A 19,780-nucleotide genomic window follows, 5' to 3' on the forward strand; every position below is an offset into this window, starting at 1 on the left:
TAAATATATGATGATAAAACTCGATTTAGATTGAGACCCAAGTAAAGTGGCAAAGGATCTTCAGCCTCCATGACCTCAAAATAATCTAATGGGTCAAGGAATAATGCACTAATGTACAAGAGACCAAATAAGGAAGACTGACAAATATATTGTTAACTAAGAAAAATCAGACATTTTAACAGGTTTCATTTATAAATTAATAAAATCACTAAATTGTACATATGAAACAAAAATTGTTTTAATGCAATGCATAAGAAAACAAGATGCTACTTGCCAGTTTCAGTCTGGAGTATTTTAAATAATCAAAAGGACAAAATTTAAAAACAAGATAATTTTAAAGATTAGAGATTCTAAAATATACAAAACACTTTCTTCATCAGAAAACAAATGGAGATACCTTTTATTGAAGTTAAAAAGCAAATTTGGATCCAAGTGCTTTCCCCATTCCCATTTTACTGCAAATTTTACTTCATGACTGAATAACCACCCAGGTACATATAGTATTTCATCCATACTGAGTCAATCTACTTTTTAAACATGATTGGCTTACTATAAGCCCAGTCTTATTAATATGCCCTTTCTCCTTTTTACACTTTTCATCTTTTTACTATGCTGCACCGTAATACAAGTATCACTACAGTAATTTAAACTTAGGAATTTCAGTTCTCCACAAGATCCCACTTTACAGCACTGTTCACAACATATATTACATAGTATACACAACCTTAGCTAAGATGAATGCTGATTATATTTTTTAAAACTCATTTTTCTTGGCACCCATAAATAAAATAGAGATGCAGTAGAAGTTGTTAATATACAAAGGCTGTTTTACTACATTGAGGGCACATAGAAACTCTTAAGACTCCATATACAAAACCATAACTTCTGGAAGTCTTAGAAATCAAGTAGCACAAAAAGGCAAAAAACAAAAGCACCCCCATGTTCACAAGTAGACAATGGGGTGATACAAAGAACACTTTTAAAGCTTTTCAGATAAAATTATCCAGTCAACATTTACCTTTTCAAAAATTTGAAAGCAAGCCAGTTACGCTGAAGTTGACTAACACTTCTTGCCTAGCCCACTATTACTTCTTTAAAGTCCAGAACAAAGCAGATGGCTAAATGTTCCACACAAATATCATTCAATCTTTTGTCAAATTTAAGCTGTCCAATGTGATGCAAAGTCAACTGCAAATATATTGGCATTCTGGCTTTCACATGCTGTAGAAAAGTGATAAGGAAATCCAAAAAAGCATCAGGAGTATTAAAAATATTATTTCATGAGCCAACTTGTTTATTTTTTAAAAATAACGCAAACTAAAGACATTTTTAGAGAGGGAAAACCTGGCATTCTCTCTGACTTCTAATTTCATTTGCAATCTACAAAAGTGCATAAGAACACAATTTCTACCACCTGGAGTGTAAACATAGGACTAGGCCAAGATAAAGATAGTAACAGTCCCAATGTACAATAGAGGGGGAAATAATTTACAATGCATGCATACTTAAGTGTGAGTATTTAGTTAATATTTCCCAAAGTTTTGTTTGAAAATATGGCCAAAGTCAAGAACTACCTCAAACATTTTTTAAAAAAATTTAAATTCTGAAAAGTTGCACTCCATTTGCTCAAATCATCTTCCATTTATTAAGCTTTAGGTTGCAATAAACACATATTTAGTAATCTGAAATGGTAACATTTAACCCTGAATAGTGTTGATAATATTAGTTTACAAGATAACCTTTTCATTTCCAGCATAACAAATTAGGGCTGCTTTAAGGCTGTTAATGCTGTTAAATAAAGCAATTTTTAAAAATGGTGTTTGCTGGATTCTCATGTAGTTGGAGAAATGTCAAATTCTCTAGTTCAGCCAGTCATATACCTGTATTTAGAAATAAGTATCTTTTTTGGACCTTTCACTGACTACTCCCCTGCAATACTTAATAAACTGTCATTTGTCAATGCCTTGATTTTAAGCACAGATTTTCATAGGTTATTAAAACATTTGAATGGCAAGGTCAGGACATTAAGTTGCTTTACAACATTATTCCCATAAAATAAGGAGGCAGCAGTACTCTCTTAAATTGAAAAGTCACTGATTTCAGAAACCAACTTAGCTAAATAACACTTAGTAGCTCTTTTAATAGGTAAGATAATTTTTCCAGGATGTTTTCATTGATAAAATTCTGATTTATGACAATCATTTCAATCATGTTATTTATCTGGGAAAAAATGTTTAAATCCCATTTCTACTATAAATGATATTTCCAACTTGTTTAGCTACTAGTTATCAAGATATCTAGTTAGCCTCAACTGCTACAATTCTAAAGTCTTACATAGGAGCTTAAGACATGGTTGAGTTTTATGTTTCATCAAGAAAATCTAAAATTTGAGTCCCAACACAAATTTAATAAGTGAATGTCAAAATTAATCTTATAGAAAGCAAGAGTTTGGTTTTTTTTCTTATATTCTGGAATCAGAAAAAGCACAGGCTACAAAATAATGAACTTTTGCAAAGCCAAGACAAAACAGAAGTAGAGATAAAGTAACAACTAAATAAAGCTGCTCCTCCTCAAAGGGGAAAAGAAAAAGAATGGACATAGAGTTAGTGGAATTACAAGAAAATAAAACACCTATGCTGATGAAGCATTAATTCAATGAAACAGTTCTATGCCATGTGAAAATGGAATGAAAATGTATCAAAGGACAAACTTAAGATTCAAGTCTCATTTTTTGTGATGAAATTTAACTTTAAAAAGGATAAATCAACATGTAAAGTTATTCAAGGATTCAACCTAAATTTTGGATCAATAAGAGAAATGTACCTAATGAAAATTGGAGCTATAATAATTAAATTAAAAAATTTTTAGAACAAAGTTTTGAATAAAAACTGCTCAATTACATCACCACAAATAAAATCCTAGGTGACTTAAAAGAGCAACACAATTTTGGTAACTATACATTTGGCTTTACAATGAAGGTAGGCAGTTTTTCATGAAAAGCCCATGCCTAATAGAGCTGCTGCTTTTCTTTATTTTGCTTTCCTCTCTGATCCTCTAAATTCTGAAGCTTCACAAAACTAAAGACCATTTTCTATAGCTTCAGAGGGTAAACAAAGTGAAGCACAAAAAAGCTTGAGAAATCTCAGGATATTAGGACTCTTCTCCAGCTGTTCATGGCAGTTCAAGTTTTAATAAAGATAGTTCAAAGAATTTCCATTTAAAAAAAAAAAATCGCTTCTTGGACTTTGAACCTTTCCATCAACACTGATGGGAATTAATAACAAAAATCTAAACCTAGCAAGTGTTGATAAAAATAATTTAACTTTCCTGCCCATATATCTTTTCAATTTTTATCCCAAAGAAAATTTTGCTCATATTTCATCTTGCTCAGTTTGATTTATGACACTGTCTAATATTCAGCCTGTTAATAACCAAGGTATAACTGAAGTCGTCTTAGAAGTTCTACTGAACTTATTAGTGGAATTTATAGATGACATCTTTCATACAAGTTTTAACAAGAATTCATAAGTTGCATTGATTATGCCCCAAGATAGGAGGGAGCGATGGTAATTCAGATGGGCACCTCTGAAAAGATGTGTCAATTTCCCATTACGCTCTAGCCAGATTTTTCCAAAAACTTTGGGGAAAGACTGAAATTCCCCACCAATCTGAGACTGCATTCGAGTTTTGACAACATTCACTGGAAAAAACAAGAATCCCAACATGGCACCCAATAGACCTCCACTGATAAAATCATTAATCAAATGAGCACTCCAAGAATTTGCTTCAGGCAAATGTTCCTTGATGGGTCCTCGAAGACCAAAAAACAGTGCATTGCTGAGTCCATTACGGAAAAGAATGGGTATCAAACCTCGATAATATTCTCCAATTCCATAGGATCTCAGAGCCTTGAAAGCATGATAAGTGTTTGTAAATTTATCCTGATGCTTGTTGTCTTGCAGCAATGTCTGTACACGTTCCAGTGGTGTAAGAAGTGCCTCTGTTGCTCCAGCCAGAACAGCTGCTGTACTTCGAGTCACAATTCCAGGACAAGTGATATGCCGGTGGAGAATGCAAGAGAAATCTTCATAGAGACCAAACATGAGTGCTAATGTTGCAGTCTTTTGCATTAATGGAGGCAGAATTCCTCTGTATAAGTTTCGCAATCCCTCTTTCTGTAACTGAATTAGGGCACCTCGGGTTTTAAGTCCATATAGCTGTTGGCGGAAAAGGATCTTCTGAATGGGATATGTGATTGCTACATTGTTAAAGGCTGCACAGCAGCCACAAAAGTAATGCTTAAACTCATTAACAGCATGAGGTGATATATCTTGCTGTGAAGGTGACAGGATGTTTCCCCTCTTTTCATGAGCTTCTGAATCCATCATATTGAAGAAAGTCGTCTTCATATGGGAGGATTTTTTACCTACAAAAGATATGGCATGTGAGAAAGCTTCTCCCAGAATTCAAAATATTTCCTAAAGTTGTGACTACAGTCAGTTGGCTCTCTTAGTCTATCATATGTTCTAATATATCAAATAAATTACTGTAGTGAAAAATACAATGCTTGGAATTATAGTCTATCAAACATCAGCCTACCTTGCCCCATGTAGGATTTTTTAAAATTTGGATTAAAATCTCAAAAGATAATTTGATATAACTGATTTCTGATCACATTCTAAAGACAAGAATATGAGATACAATTTTGGGAACTAAATCATACTCATCAAAATTTACTTTTCATTTCACAAACATCTCAGTAATTTAATAGTATTCAAGACAGGCAACCAGGCAAGTAGTTGGTGGGTAAGAGGGGAAAAGTGGTGGCTTTATCATCATCTCCTTTTTTTAAAAAAGTGGTATTTTCATTCCTAGATACCACCCCGAACATGATTCCTTTCTGGGTTCCTTGTTTGTCTTTTGTTTATCTGCATTTACAGAATAAAAATTTTCACTTGAAGGATGATCAAACAGAATATAGGAAATAGTGAGGTTTGTCCTAGGATGGACTGGACAACTAGCATTTATTAAAGATTTTGTAAATCACTTCCATTTTGGAGCTTAAATACTAATATGTTAACATTAATGTATTAATAATAAAGCCCTTTAAAAATCATTCTATTTACAAAATTCCAAACAAATTTCAATGAGAGAAAAACCTTAGATTAGATGATTTAAAAATTGAAGTGTCTTTTTAGTTTTGGAACAAAATCAAAATTATCAAAATTTTCTTTCCACTTGACATTTGTTATTTATTTACCTTAGCATTCAGGTCAAAGAGATACTTTGCTAAAGAATAGACTAAGCAGCAGAACTAAGTAGTCAGGAAATCACAGTCCTAGCTCTGTGATTTTGGACAATTAATCAAATAGATCAGTAAACATTTATTAAAAGCCTGCTTTGTACCAGGCACTGTGCTAAAATGTGTGAAGTCCCTCTCTTTAAGGAACTTAAAATGCAATGAGTAAGACAACAAGTAAACAAATACATATAAAGCAAACTATGTAAAGGATAAATGTATTTTGTTGAAATATATGCAACTCTTCATAACTCCATTTATGGTTTTCTTCATAAAGAATAGTTTGCCATTTCCTTCCCCACTTCATTTTGCAGATGAAAAACTAAGAAAATTGGATTAAGTAACTTGCCTAGGATCACAAAGCTACTAAAGTATTTGAAGCCAGGTTTGAACTCACAAAGATGTGGCTTCCTGACTGCCAGTTCTGTGCTCTACACTGTCACTTAGCTGCTACAGAGTAAAAAATAATTAAAAAGGAAGGCACTAGAATTAAAAGGGGTTGGAAAAGTCTTCCTTAACAGGTGAGTTTTAGCTGGGACTTCAAGGAAGCTAAGGAGATTGGTAATTGGGAACAGAAAGCACTCCAGGTTTAGTTTACATTCTCTTCTATAAAAGGAAAGCATTACATTAGATTAATCAAGGTCTCAGATGCTGATATATTCCTCTTCCAAAATGAAGATTCCTGTCCTCCAAAAAATTGCTGTAGCAATTCTCTAGCTGTAGCTAGAGAAATATACATATGGAACTCATTTGGAAGACTTAGAAAACATTCTTAAAGAATATGCACAATCCAATAGAGCAGTAATGAACTGAACCAGCTACACCCAGCGAAAGAACTCTGGGACATGACTATGAAACACTACATAGAATGCCCAATCTCTCTATTTTTGTCCGCCTACATTTTGGATTTCCTTCACAGGCTAATTGTACACTATTTCAAAGCCTGATTCTTTTTGTACAGCAAAACAACTGTTTGGACATGTATACATATATTGTTCCTTCTTAAAGAGTCATTCCATAGAGGCAGTTAGGTGGCACAGTGAATACAGCACTAGCCCTGAAGTTAGGAGGATCTGAGTTCAAATTTGGTCTCAGACATATAACACTTTCCAGCTGTGTGACCCTGGGCAAGTCACTTAACCCCAATTGCCTCAGCAAAAAAAAAAAAAAAAAAAAAAAAAAAAAGTCATTCCATATAACAAGAATATTTTTAAAATAAAATAAAATCAGCAAAAACTAGAAATATCTCAAAAAATTCTGAAAACTATGTTTTTTTCCAGTTTCCTTTTTTATATTTCGCAACTTTTTAAAATGACATTTTAGTTTTTCAATGTTTAGGTTTTTTTTCTTCAATAAAGTAGATGGTCCCAGATTTTAAACAGTTGCAATTCAAGTGGAACTATTTTTGGGCTATTTTGTTAGCTTGGTATGCTTGCAGTGTGGCTATGGCTTCATCAATCTCAGAAGGAAGATCTGAGGTGATTCAAGCATATGAAAAAGCTCAGAACTGTCAGTTTCTAGCAACATGCATGCTCAGAGTAGGGTGCATGGCCTGAATGAATGAAGGTAGTTATTCACCCACCATCTGCATTTACTCTTCAGGAGGGATGGATATCAACATGGAAGCAGTAAAAAGTTCCTGACATTGCACATGAATAGGGGGCTGCTTCATGATTACCTCTGATTGTGTTTTAATATGCTGTTGACAACTGTGAACACCTGCAGCACACTTATAAACTGTGGAACTGTGCAGACAACAGGAGTGTAGCTGTAGCAGCAGCAGCTGGTAAAATGTAGTCCCATCATCTGAGCTTAAGTTTGGATACAAAACAGTGACTCAGGAGCTGCTGACTTGACAACACTAGACATTCTGGAATGTTCAGGGAGAACTTGCCCTGAATTGAGAGATTTGGTTAGCAGGAAAGTTTGCAGCACAGTGCTGAGTCTAAGGAATAGACTCATGAAATAATATGAAGAGGGTCAACGTGGGTTGATTACAGGATTGGGCACAGCTCAGACACTTGCCATTTGTGCCTATACAACGGCTTAGTGTTAACAATTCTGCCATCATTTCTACGACTGCTTTGATGGTTTCCTGATGATACAAGGCCAAATCCTTTGATGTAGCCCCCTTCCACTACCTTTGTACTAGTGCTTCTACCAAATCATGAGTACTTTTTTTGAAGACACTGATCATCAATACCATCAAGATATTTTCACATAGAGGTTAACACCCTGGTATTTGGTGATCCCCTCCTGCTTAATTTGTTCAAATTTGTGCTTGAGTTCTGTGTTCTACTTTGTTTCTGAACTCAACTAGCATAAATTTGTTTTCTGTTCAGTTCTTTTCCATTTATTTCATCTACATCTTTGTGTCTTTCAAAGTTCACAAAACCAAAACTTTTGGATTTTTTCACTTTCATTAATCATCACTTCTACAATTAAAGCAAGTCCAAACTTGTTGGTCCTTAACTTTTTAAGTCTTTCAACATGCATAATCTCACTAAAATTTCTGGTGAACTCTTTTGTTCTAGCTCCAATATCTGTTTGTCTTTCTTTATGTATTTAAACTGACAAATTTTGTGATAATTAAGAAGCATTCTATTCATTTTCACAATAGTTCTCTGAACAGTTTCTTGTCTCTCAAAGCATATCAATGCATAGCCCTTCGACCCTTTCTTATCACAAACTACCTTGTAAGAAAGGATATTTCCAGGGGAAGCTAAATGGCACAGTGGATAGAGCACCAACCCTGAAGTCAGGAGGACCTGAGTTTGAATCTGACCTCAGGCACTTAATGCTTTCTAGTTGTGTGACCCTGGGCAAGTCACTTAACTCCAATTGCCTCAGCAAAGGAAAGAAAAAAAAGAAGGATGTTTCCAAAAAGTATGTATCATAGTATCCTTTATTATCAATAGATTTATCAAAACTTCTAATGGCTATTGTCCACACAACTTTGTGAGACCATATGATGTGCATTGACCTGCCTTTAATATCAAAATACATTGTACTTAATGAGCATTCAATGCCCATCAATTGCTGGAAGTTGACACAGATTAGGGAGTGATAAGTAATCATGTCCCTGCAGACCCAGATGAAAAAAGGAGGGTTTAGCTGGGCAGAACTTATTGTAAAGCATTGCTTTGGTCATCTTAAAGGGCAAATGCCTCACACAGAGTGAGATCATAGGATAACTGGAAGTGCTGGGATTTATCTTGGTTTCTCTGATTAGTGTAATTTTAAAATTCTTAAAACCATCACATTATTTGATCGTAGATATTTATTAAACTAACTGACAATACTAAGAAATGATGATGTGCCATAGTGGGAAAAACACTTGTCAAGAGAACTTGAGTTTGAATCATATCTCTGCTATTTAATAGCTATTTGGGATAGAGTGCTGGACCTAGTCAAGATGGCTCATCTTCCTGAGATCAAATACTATGTGAACTGGGCAAATCACTTCACCCTTTTTGCCTCAGTTCATCTGGTAAAAAAAAAAAAAAAGCTGAAGAAGGAAATTAAAAATACTCTAATACGTTTGCCAAGAAAATCCTAAATGGAGTCACAGAGTTAAACACAGAGTTAAAAAATAACTGAACAACTTGTACAAGTAATTTCATCTCTGTGGGCCTTAATTTTCTCAATCTGTAAAATGAAGGGGGATTGGTGGGAGGGAAAACCATAGAATCTCTATGTTCTTTTTCAGTTTTAACTCCTTTGGATCTAAAATATTAAGGAAGCACTCTTCTTATAGTCCTTACAAGATGGCAAATTCAGTAGAATGATTTAACTAGATCTGGGATTCTTAAACTGAGGTCGAGTTAAAAAAACAAAACAAACAAACACAGAAGTCTGATAACTGCATTTCAGTATAACTGGTTTTCCTTTGTATTCCTATGAATTTTTTTAATGCATCTAAAAACGAAATTTAAGAAGTCCATACATTTCATTAGACTGGTCATAACAGAAAAAGGCTAAGGAATACTTGGACTAGATTTTTTTGGAGATTTCTCTGAACTCAAAAATTATTTTATGAAATGTTCAGGGAGATGAAAAACTCTGACATCACTTAAAATAATCTATAATGGCATGTGTCAATGTTATCTGATATTTCTATTGCAGTCTAAAGTTTACAAAGTACTTCATTCACATAAATGATCTCATTTGAATTTCACAACAGTCCTGAGAAGTCAGTACAAAGATATTTCCTCCATTTTAGAATTGAGGAAATTGAGTCTCAGATATCAAGTGATTTATCTATGCAATACTAGTATCAGGATTACTAATAAGAATACTAAGTTCAGGATTTGAAACCAAGTATTCTTGATTTCTAGTCAAACAATCTCTGCTCTGCAGCTTTTCTGAACCTCAAATGTGAAATATGGACAATCCTATAGAAGAGCATTACATTGCTAACTACACAACAAAAGGGACAGAAATATGACAGGTTTTCTATTTATCTAAAATGAACCCATTTCTTCACACATCTCCACTGTATCCAAGTTCTATAAGGACATCATTTTGCTTTTTTTTCATCTCTTGTCCCTAGCACAAAGCCTGGCATATAGTAAGCACTTAGTAAATACTTCCTCTAAATGGAAAAAGAATTACATATAACTGCAACAGGATGTCCATCTACTCTAATTTTGCTTCTTGATGACATGAAGCTAGATATTCTCAGAACTGATGTAAAAAAAAAAAAAAAAAAAAGACAGTTTCTGCTATCAAGGAACTTAAAACACATAAATAATCATAATACAAAACAGTATAACATGATCCATTACGATCTGGTTTCAAATTCTGCCTTTGGTACTTACTGAAACACAGCAAAGGACAGTAAAAAGAGCCCTGGCTTCAATGAATAGGGATTCAAATCACCCCTCTGAACATTGATTACCAAGACAGTGATTGAAAGTAAAGGTTTCTGCTTGGGCATTTCCTATACTTTTCTTCTCATAAATAAATTGGGGAATAGGGGACTATTGGACTTGGACATTATTGCAAAGGTTTCCCTAGCAGGAATGAATCAGGGATGATTTTTTAAAAAGAAAATAGGATTTTGCAGACCTTGCTTTTAAAAGAAAAACAGAATTTTTAACTTAGTCATGGGGTATATTTGTCTCAAACATAATCAGTCCTCTCCATAACAGGGAGTATAGCCCTGAGGACAAATGAAATATTTGCAAAGCATATTGAAAACCTGGAAATATTATATCAATGCTAGCTACTGTTATAATAATTGTTGCCACAGGCAAATCCTCTAACTTCCTGAAGCTTCAATTTTCTTATCTGTAAAATAATAATACTTGAAACATCATCTTCACAGAGTTTTGGGAGAAGCATTTTGCAAATCTTAAAACACTACACAACTGAGTTATTATTAACTGCATAGCCCATAACCCAGAGTGCAAACTTCCACTAGTACAGCTGTACTACACTATCTGTAAAGACATCAGAAATACTGTTTCCAACTAGCATACTATTAAGAATCCAGGGAACACTTGAGGAGGATGCTCGAGTTCCACTAAATTCAACCCTGGGTAAATTATTAAGAGCAATTTCCTTGGGTTATAGAGTATATTTTTTACAATCACTAATGAAACTAACTTGCTCTAGCTTAGCTTTTTAAGTCCGTATCTTAGCACATTCTAACATAGCACACCCAAAAGATTTGATTCTCTTTTTGTTATCAGTCCAATCTATATGGACTATAAAATGTTAATAATCCTGACATCCTCCTTTGACCTTTCTGCAATATTGGATACTGCCTACTACAGGATAAATACAAATCCAAAATGCCAACTCTTTGCTACTTGTACTTAGTTCTCATTGTTTCTCTGACCCATTCATTCTTGGCTTTCTTTGCCGCTTTCTCTTCATTTTCCTATCAAATGTGAGGCAATAACCTCAATATTGTCATTGACCTCTTTTTGCTCTACTCTCTCTTGGTAATGTCATTTACCTCCACGGCTTTGTCATCTCTGTGCAGATGACAGCTAACTCTCCCTCCAGTTTTGTAATAACTCTTCTGAGCTCCAGTCCCACAATATCAATTGACTGCCAGACATCACCTGAAATCTCACTAGTCTTGCAAACTCAACATGCAAAAAGTGACTTCACCTTCCTTGCCCTTCCCAAGTCTGAAACTAGCTAGTCTTAATTTCTCTACTTGAATGATCAGAATCTTTGCCTTTTATTATCCTTCAAACTCCCTCAGTTTGGCTGTTTGTTTTCTATAAAATCTGTCATATCCATCTGACAATCACTTGTAAGTATCTCCTGCATATTATGATAGGAATCCAAAGAAAAAAGTCCCTAACCTTAAGGAGTTAATAGGAGACAGCAAACTATACAAAATGAATACAAAGTATTTTGAAGACGAATAGCATAAGTAGTTAGAAAAGAATCAAGAAAAGTTTCATGGGTAAGATGGCATTTAAACTGATTTTTCACAGGACTAAAGATTCCAAAAGGTAAGAAGGGAAAGAATTCCAAGCATAGAAGGCATAGTGAAAGGATTATTTGTTGTGTGTGCAATGGTAAATAAATGGGGACCAGAGGACAGGAAATAATGGGTAAGAAGACTGAAAGCATAGAAAAAAAGACCAGATTGTAAAGTTTTATATGCCAAAAGAATTTATATTTGACCCTAGGACTAACAGGGAATTACTGTAGTTTGGTGACATGGGCAGAATTCCATTTCCTTCTTTCCACTCTTACTGGCTACCACCATAATTCAGGCTCTCATTATTTCACTGTTTAGATTTCCCACTAAATCTTTACTGAACCATTTTTCCTTCAGGCCCTGTTTAATAACACCTCCTCCATAAAGTCTTCTCTAAAACCCCCTAAAACTGCCCCAAAAGCACTACTTGAAAAGATTTTATATAGATTATTATTTTCCCTCATTTACTGACATAATTTATAATTAGGAAAAATCAGGTTTAAATTTCCCATTCCATGTGTAATCATAGACAGGTTAGCGGTGGAGGTGGGATCAAGAAGAAAAAGGGTTCCTCCTGTTATTTCAAAAATGTAAGAAGAACCTCAGAATTATTCTCTACAACTTACAGTGGAACTGGTACACAATAAACCCACAGTCATAAAGAGCTAAGTTCAAATCCAGCATCAGATTATGACCCTAGGAAAGTTACTCAACATCTACTTGCCTCAGTTTGCTCAAATGTAAAGTAGGGATGATAATAGCACTGACCCCATTGATTTATTAAAAAAAAAAAAAAAAAAGCATTGTTTAGCACAGCACCTGACATAAATTAGGGTTAAGGTTAAAGTTATAGTAGGCTCTTTATATTTTTTTCATCTATCTTCACCAATTTATAGTCTTAAAGAATTATCTAAAGACACTAAGAAGTTAAGCCAGATTAGGCCAGGTCCAGATCATTAACTAATAGTAATGCAAATGCTGATGTTTGAAATATCTTTTAAAATGACAAAGATGACAAAAGAAAGAAATACTGTGTTGGGAGGTGTGGAAAGATGGGTATATTAATACACTATTCATGAAGCTATGAATTGGTACAAATATATTGGAAAGCAATGTGGAATTATGCAAATAAAATATCTAAAATACCTTTTTGGTCCTGAGATCCATTGTTAGGCACATACCCTATGCATGCTACAAAACATTTATAGCAATAATTCTTTGTGGTAACAGAGAATTGGAAATAAAATACATTGGATGCCTATCAATTGGGGAATGACAAACTGCAGGGCATAAATGTAACGGAACATTAACTATTATAAAAAACAACAATAATGTAATTAACAGAAAACCATGGAAAGACTTTCAAGAATTTATGCAAAATGAAGTAAGCAGGAAATGGAAAACAATACACATAATAATGATAACACTGTGAACAGAAATAATCTAAGATGAATGTTGCAAAATTAAAAGAACAAGCTAGGTCTCAGAAATGTGAAAAGTCACTGCAACCAGTATTTTCCAGAGTTGGGGAGATCACAAGTATAGATCATTACACACATATATATATATATATAGATAGATAGATAGATAGATAGATAGATAGATAGATAGATAGATAGATAGATTTCCCCCCCAATAAATTGATTGATTTTGCTGGGAGGGGTTTCTTGTTCTTAAAAAAAAAAAATTCTTTGTTATATGACATGGCTCCCTGAGAAGGTGTGGAAAGGGGAGTACTGATGGTAGTGGTAGAACAGGAAGAAATTTAGGTTGTGAAAACAAAAGACATTAAAGACTATTTTTTTTTAAAGAAAACTTTCTCCAGATTTGCATATATAGTATGTGTCAGAGGAGAGACTTTAACCCAAGAAGTCAAGATAAGGAGACTTACTACAGGTATGGAGAATAATTTAAAAAAAAAAAAAAAATCTGAATTCTGATTAAGGGGCTTTATTCTGTTCACCTTTCTAAAATCTCACCTGCTCTTTCTCTCCTGACACAGCCACCATTTTAGTACAGGCCCTCATCACTTCATATGGGGACCACTGCAATAGCTTACTGATGGGTCTGCTTGCCTCAAGTTTCTCTCCACTCCAATCCATTTTTCATTCAGCTACCAAAAAGATTTTCCTAAGTTGAAGGTTCAACCATGTCCCCCTTACTCAATAAACTTTAATGGCTCCCATTTACCTCCACAGTAAAATTTGGTGTTTCACCTAACCTTCTCCTACCATTCCAGTAGTCTTATACTACTCTTCCAAACATACTGTTCTATCTAGTGATACTGACCCTCCTTGCTGTTTCCACTTCATTTGGAACATTTTCTCTAGCTGTCTTCTATGTCTGGAATGCTCTTCCTCACCCTTACCCTTGGCCTTCCTTTCTTTGTGTCCCAATTAAAGTCCCTTTTATGTGAGAATCACATTTCTCATATGTAGATTAGATTAATGTCCTTTGGTGAGGTGAGGAAATTAAATCACAGGACTTCAAAATTCATGTTTAGTTTAGGTGGACACTCAGAAAATGCCAACTTGCGCAGTTCCTCAGTGTGGTGCATTAGAAAGAGTCAAAGGATTTGAGTTCTAGTCCTGACACTAACTAGCGGCTTACCCCAGCCACTTACTACCTTTGTAACCCTGGGCAAAGCAGGCCCCACTAAGCACCCACTGGACTGAATGACCTCCAAGGTTCCAGGAGGACTCCATTTTTCTACATTTAAAATGAGAATTAAAGGGGATGATCTCTATATTCTTCTTAGGATATCTAGAATTCTATCATTTCATTATTCCTTGTGATCAGCATCCAACAAATGTTACTAGGTTAAAATTAGGAGGATTGTAAAAGAGTGGGTGGGCTGCATCACTAGGGAAAACTATAGTATAATACTATAATCTTTCTCTGTATATCACAAACTTTTATTAAAAACTAATCATGAGAATCTTTGGGAAGTACTGGAAATAGACCTGTGACTTCACTGGTATGGAGGAACTTCAATGAGGAATACTAGCACTGCTGGGGGGAGAGGAGACACCTCAGCAATTTACAGCTTTGGGCTCCAAATCTTGGTGACTTGCACGGAGCATTAAGGCCAGTCACCCACCAGGTCAGCATGTTAGAAAAGAGATTCTTTGTAGGGAAGAGAGGGATGTCCCATCAAACGGGGACAGCAGAAATTCTCCATAAGGACTGCATCCATCACCATCCCCACACACACACACACACACACACACACAAAGACAACTTGTCACCCTAGGAAAGGGGACCTAATAGTTGCGACCTTGAGCCAGGCACGTGACTTCAGGGCGATCCCCGCTTCCTGCTCCACAGGGCGTGAAACCTGGGTAACAGTAATAATGAAGAGCGTGAGAACGAGAACAATACGAGGAGGTGTAGTAATGTTAGTAAGGATAGTATTTAGCATTTACACGAGGGTGGTTCGCGACCTCCGCGGTCAGCTCTCCGGCGTTCCGGGGTTCTAGGACCCCAGCTGCCGCCGCCCACGGCTCACTGCAACGCGCTCGGCCTTTAAGAGCGCGAACAGAGCCGTAAACGCACCCATTTTAGCTCGAGGTGGGGAGCGGCCTCCCCGCGACAATCAAGCAGTAAGCGGAGGCCAAGCCACAAGTGAGGCTTCGGGCCGGCGCCCGGCCGTTTGCAGGTGGTTTACCACAGCCCTCGGGCCCGGGCTCCAGGCAGGGGCTCAGCCCCGCCCTCCGAGCCCCGCCCGCCCAGCTGCCAAGAGGGGGAGGGGGAGGGAGAGACCCATCCCCTCCCCCCAGGTTGGCCACGATGCGGGTGGGGCATCCGGAAGGGTCGCTGGCCCGCACTCCCCAGCCTTGTGCCCACCCCCCGAGGGTGACGGATGTCCCCTCCAGCAGTCACCTAGCCAGGTCCTGGGACTCACCGGATGGCTAACCCCCATCGCAGCGGATTTCAGGGCCTAGGCTCCCCCCGCAGCGAGGGCTGTCAGGGCAGCCACCTCCGAGGTGAGGGAGCAGCAGGCAAGCCAGCGCGCAGGCGCAGAGCACAGAAAACGAGCGGCCCAGACCGCCAGCCTCACCCTACTCCTCCCAGCGGGGATCACGTGACGGCGCGGGGGCAGGCCCAGCTTCCAGACCAAGCTTGAAGGAAGTCACGTGAGACGGGGATCCCTCCTCTCCTCTTTCCCCTCTCCATTTTCCTTTACTATATTAACCTCTTGGCGGAGCGGTTCTGGGCCGCGCGGAATCGCTTGTCATTCCGGGGCGCCCCGCCTTTTCTCCTTCCGTCACTGCTTATTGGTCTCTCCACATACACCCCCAAGCTCTGTGCGAGCTTTTTCCTAGAGCTGAAAAGTAAATGAGCACGTGCGCCTTTCAGGAATTCCCGCGGAAGTACATTGGCTAGTGTTATTACCATTACACTCGGCGCAATTAAAGCCAGCTGTGGATACGGTCCCCCGGACAAAATCTCCCAGCACCCTTCTGTTCAGATTCTACGCTGCGAGGTGAACTCAGATGTTGGGGAACTCCTTCAGCCCTCAGGTCCTAAATCCTCCGACAGAGGCGCTCTTCCCGCTGTGAGCCAGTCACCTGGCCGGGAGAGGAGGAGGTAAATGAGCACCTGACCAGCTGTTGCCAGGTGGACTATGGCACCCTCAGCAGAGGCACATGTGGCTTATCCAGTATTAGGACACTGAAGGAAACCGGCGGACGAGGTTCCTCAGTCATTGGCTAGTGGGGACCCTCAGAAGTAAAGACAAGTCAGATGATTGGGGGAAATGGGTTAACATGGAGCTTAAGCTCTGTGAGCCTCCTCAGTGGGCCCTAGGGGCACCCCGGGATATCTAGCCCGTTCTCATCTGTATCCCGCCTCTCCGCCTCTCGGGAGACATCGAAGTGGAGATGGCTCACCCGGACCTCAGCTGTCTCCAGCCCAACAGAAAAGTCCCTCCCCCAGCCTGCTTTTCTAGGGGACTCAAAACATCAGCCATCGAGTCATCTGCCACCATTTCTTGGTTTCTAGTCTGTCAGCATCTTTCCAATGCCCCTGCCTCTAGTACTTACTCTGTGGCACTCCACCTCCCCCAACTGACCTCTTCCCCTAACTCACCATCTACACATTTTATTCCTTTCCTTCCAAATGGATTCTGGAAAATATGAAAGATTTTTGTTCGGTCATGTCCCACTCTGTGATCCTCTTATCCAAGATATTAGATAAATGCAAGAACTCTAACTTCTGGGATAAAGATGTATTATTGAACAAAACCAGCTGGGAATATTGAAAAACAATAGCAGAAATTAAGCTTAGGGCAGTAGCTTATACAGTATAATACAATAAGCTCCAAATGGATATATAAGAGTTAAAAATAAACTAAGAGAGGACCCGAGTTCAAATCTGATCTCAAACACTTAACACTTCCTAGCTGTGTGACCCTGGGCAAGTCACTTAACCCCAGTCTCAAAAAAAAAAAAAAGAAAAGAAAATAAGATACAAATTTCTGAGCATGATCAGTTTATTAGAAAAGCATGAATTTACCAGCAAATAGTCTCAGTTCTTCAACAAAGATAAGACCCCCAAATGAAAGAGACTTTTATAGGCTTTGGAGAATACAGAACAAAGACCAGAACTGGGTAAATGGAGTTGAGGATAATGTGATTAAGTATATAAGGAGGTGTGGGAAATAATATGGTTGTTTGGAAATTTAGTATAGAGGGACAATGACCTCCTGTAACCAAGAAGTGTTCATCGTTTTACTCTCCCCAAAAGATACTTTTCCAGACTTCTTTGAATGGCAAAATAGACATGTTGCTATTGTCCTCTAAGAAATGAAAAACAGGAATATGTATAAATTGATGCAGAGTAAAATGATTGGGAATGCAAATTCACAGTTTAAAAGAAGAGAAACAAAAAGCAGTAAGATTTAAATATGTCTAGACTGGGATCACAGGTAGATGGTAAGCTTTCTCCATCCTCACTCTCAGCTGTGAAATGTATTGATTGTGAGTAATTGCAACCTTTTTATTCCTTAAGTCAAATTATGTGAGCAGATTATTGTCAGTCTATGCATTTGAAATTTAATTCCAGGGGCAGCTAGGTGGTGCAGTGGATAGAGCACCAGCCTTGAATTCAGGAGGACCCAAGTTCAAATCTGGTCTCAGACACTTAACACTTCCTAGCTGTGTGACCCTGGGCAAGTCACTTAACACCAATTCCCTCAGCAAAAGGGAAAAAAAAAGAAAGAAATTTAACTCCATTCACATGATATAAATTTTTCAGGAGTGGCTCACATCAAACCCATAAACTCCAGTGTATATGTACAAGATAGCAAGTCTCATTGTTACTAAATGTTCTATTTGAAAAGGCATTTGGTTTCTTATTACCATTATACTCGGTATAAAAACAATCTTCTAGGGTGGAGCCAAGATGTTGAAGTGTAGATCTGGCTCTAGCTGAGCTCCTCTGAGCTTCCCTCAGATTAACAGCAGATTAAGCTTCTGTCTCTCTTTTGGAGTGACAGAAACTACAACTATTTGGAGAACAACAAATTTCCAGAAGAATATACTTTGGAAGAACTTCAGAAAAGATCTGTTTCAATCAGGCAGGGGAGAGGCTGCTGAGCCCAGATCACAGTGCAAGGAGCTGGAATGGGGAGCCAAGGCATTCTGGCATCCACCAGGGAATCTACTGTGAGGCTCTTGGGCTACTCTGTTGTGGTTGCAAGATAGTGGTTCAGCTGATTCGTTGTAAGACACCCAAAAGCAAATGCAAAAAGCAAATTGTGAGCCACTGAGCCCCAGAAGAATGTGGGACCTGGTTGTGCTTACCCAGAACCTGAAGTCAGTCAACAAAACCACCTGAGGACAAACTAAAGTGGCTGTCATCCCTTTGCCTTAAGAGCAGACCTGAACCATTTATTCATTTATTTATTTGTTTTGTTGAGGCAATTGAGGTTAAGTGACTTGTCCAGGATCACACAGCTAGGAAGTATTAAGTGCCTGAGATAAGATTTGAACTCAGCTCCTCCTGACTTCAGAGCTGGTGGTCTATAGACTATGCCATCTAGCTGCCCCAAATCTCAGCCTTTTGAAAAAAAAAAAAAAAAAAAAAAAAAGAACAAAAAAAGCAAAAAGAACTCTGACCATAGATAGCTTTTATGGATAGAGAGAAGAACAAACCTCAAAACCTGAAGATCCTAAAGGCAAATCAACTCCAGAGGATGCCCAAAGGATGAGATGACCTAAGCTGATCCCCATTTCACAAGGCTCTCTTGGAAGAATTCAAAAAGAATCTTAAAAGAGAGAAGAAAAATGGGGAAAAGAAATGATATCTTTGCAAGAAAGTATGAAAAGGAAAACCAGGAATTATCTGAAAAAAACTCCTTAAAAATAGACTTGATGAAATGGATAACTCCTTACAAAATAGATATGAAAAATAAACCAATTCAGTGAAAAACAAAATCTGTGAAATAGAAAAAAATTGCAATGAACAAAACACTTCATATAAAAGTTCAATTGGCCAAATGCAAAAGGAGATAAAAGAGCTAATTGAAGAAAATAATTCACTAGAAATTGGACAAATGGAAGTGAATGACTTAATGAGACTTCAAGAATCAGTCAAACAAAACCAAAACAATGAAAAAATGGAAGAAAATGTAAAATGCTTCATTGGAAAAACAACTAACCTAGAAAATAGATCTAGGGGAGACAGTCTAAGAATTACTGGACTTCCTGAAAACTATGATGAAAAAAACGCCCCGACATCATCTTTTTAGGAAATCATCAAGGAAAACTGCCTGGATGTCCTAGAACCCAGAGAGTAAATAACCATTGAAAGAATTCACCGATCACCTCTTGAAAGATACTCCAAAACGAAAACTCCAAGGAACATCATAGCTAAATTTCAGAATTATCAAATCAAGAAGAAAATATTGCAAGCAGCAATAGAAGGAAACAATTCAAATAGCGAGGAGCCACAAACAGGATTATCCAGGAACTAACAGCTTCCACTTTAAAGGATCAAAGGGCATGAAATAAAAACAATCTTCCAAGTTA

General features: G+C 37.4%; 2 protein-coding genes and 1 pseudogene across 2 annotated transcripts in view; 1 reads left to right on the forward strand and 2 right to left on the reverse strand.

Annotated features, from left to right (window-relative positions):
• DCAF10 (DDB1 and CUL4 associated factor 10) overlaps window positions 1–4,559 on the forward strand; it is a 54,223-nt gene extending 49,664 nt beyond the window's left edge. The window contains exon 8 of the transcript XR_012484684.1: window positions 3,963–4,559. The gene's annotated coding sequence lies outside the window, so the exon portion shown is untranslated. The remainder of the gene's footprint in view (window positions 1–3,962) is intronic.
• On the reverse strand, window positions 219–4,409 carry SLC25A51 (solute carrier family 25 member 51). The gene has a single exon (XM_074281804.1). It carries the CDS (start codon window positions 4,407–4,409, stop codon window positions 3,501–3,503), a length of 909 nt encoding a protein of 302 aa, XP_074137905.1. The 3' UTR covers window positions 219–3,500.
• Window positions 4,560–7,152: 2,593 nt separating the features above from the next.
• LOC141550779 (polyadenylate-binding protein 1-like) lies at window positions 7,153–15,551 on the reverse strand (annotated as a pseudogene).
• Window positions 15,552–19,780: the final 4,229 nt, after the last annotated feature.

This window comes from Sminthopsis crassicaudata, chromosome 1 (genome assembly GCF_048593235.1).
Source record: "Sminthopsis crassicaudata isolate SCR6 chromosome 1, ASM4859323v1, whole genome shotgun sequence".
Lineage (NCBI taxonomy): Eukaryota > Metazoa > Chordata > Mammalia > Dasyuromorphia > Dasyuridae > Sminthopsis > Sminthopsis crassicaudata.

Bases quoted from the DNA above. Each gene is read 5' to 3' on its own strand.
- SLC25A51 (XM_074281804.1), bottom strand. From the start codon at position 4,409: ATGAAGACGACTTTCTTCAATATGATGGATTCAGAAGCTCATGAAAAG.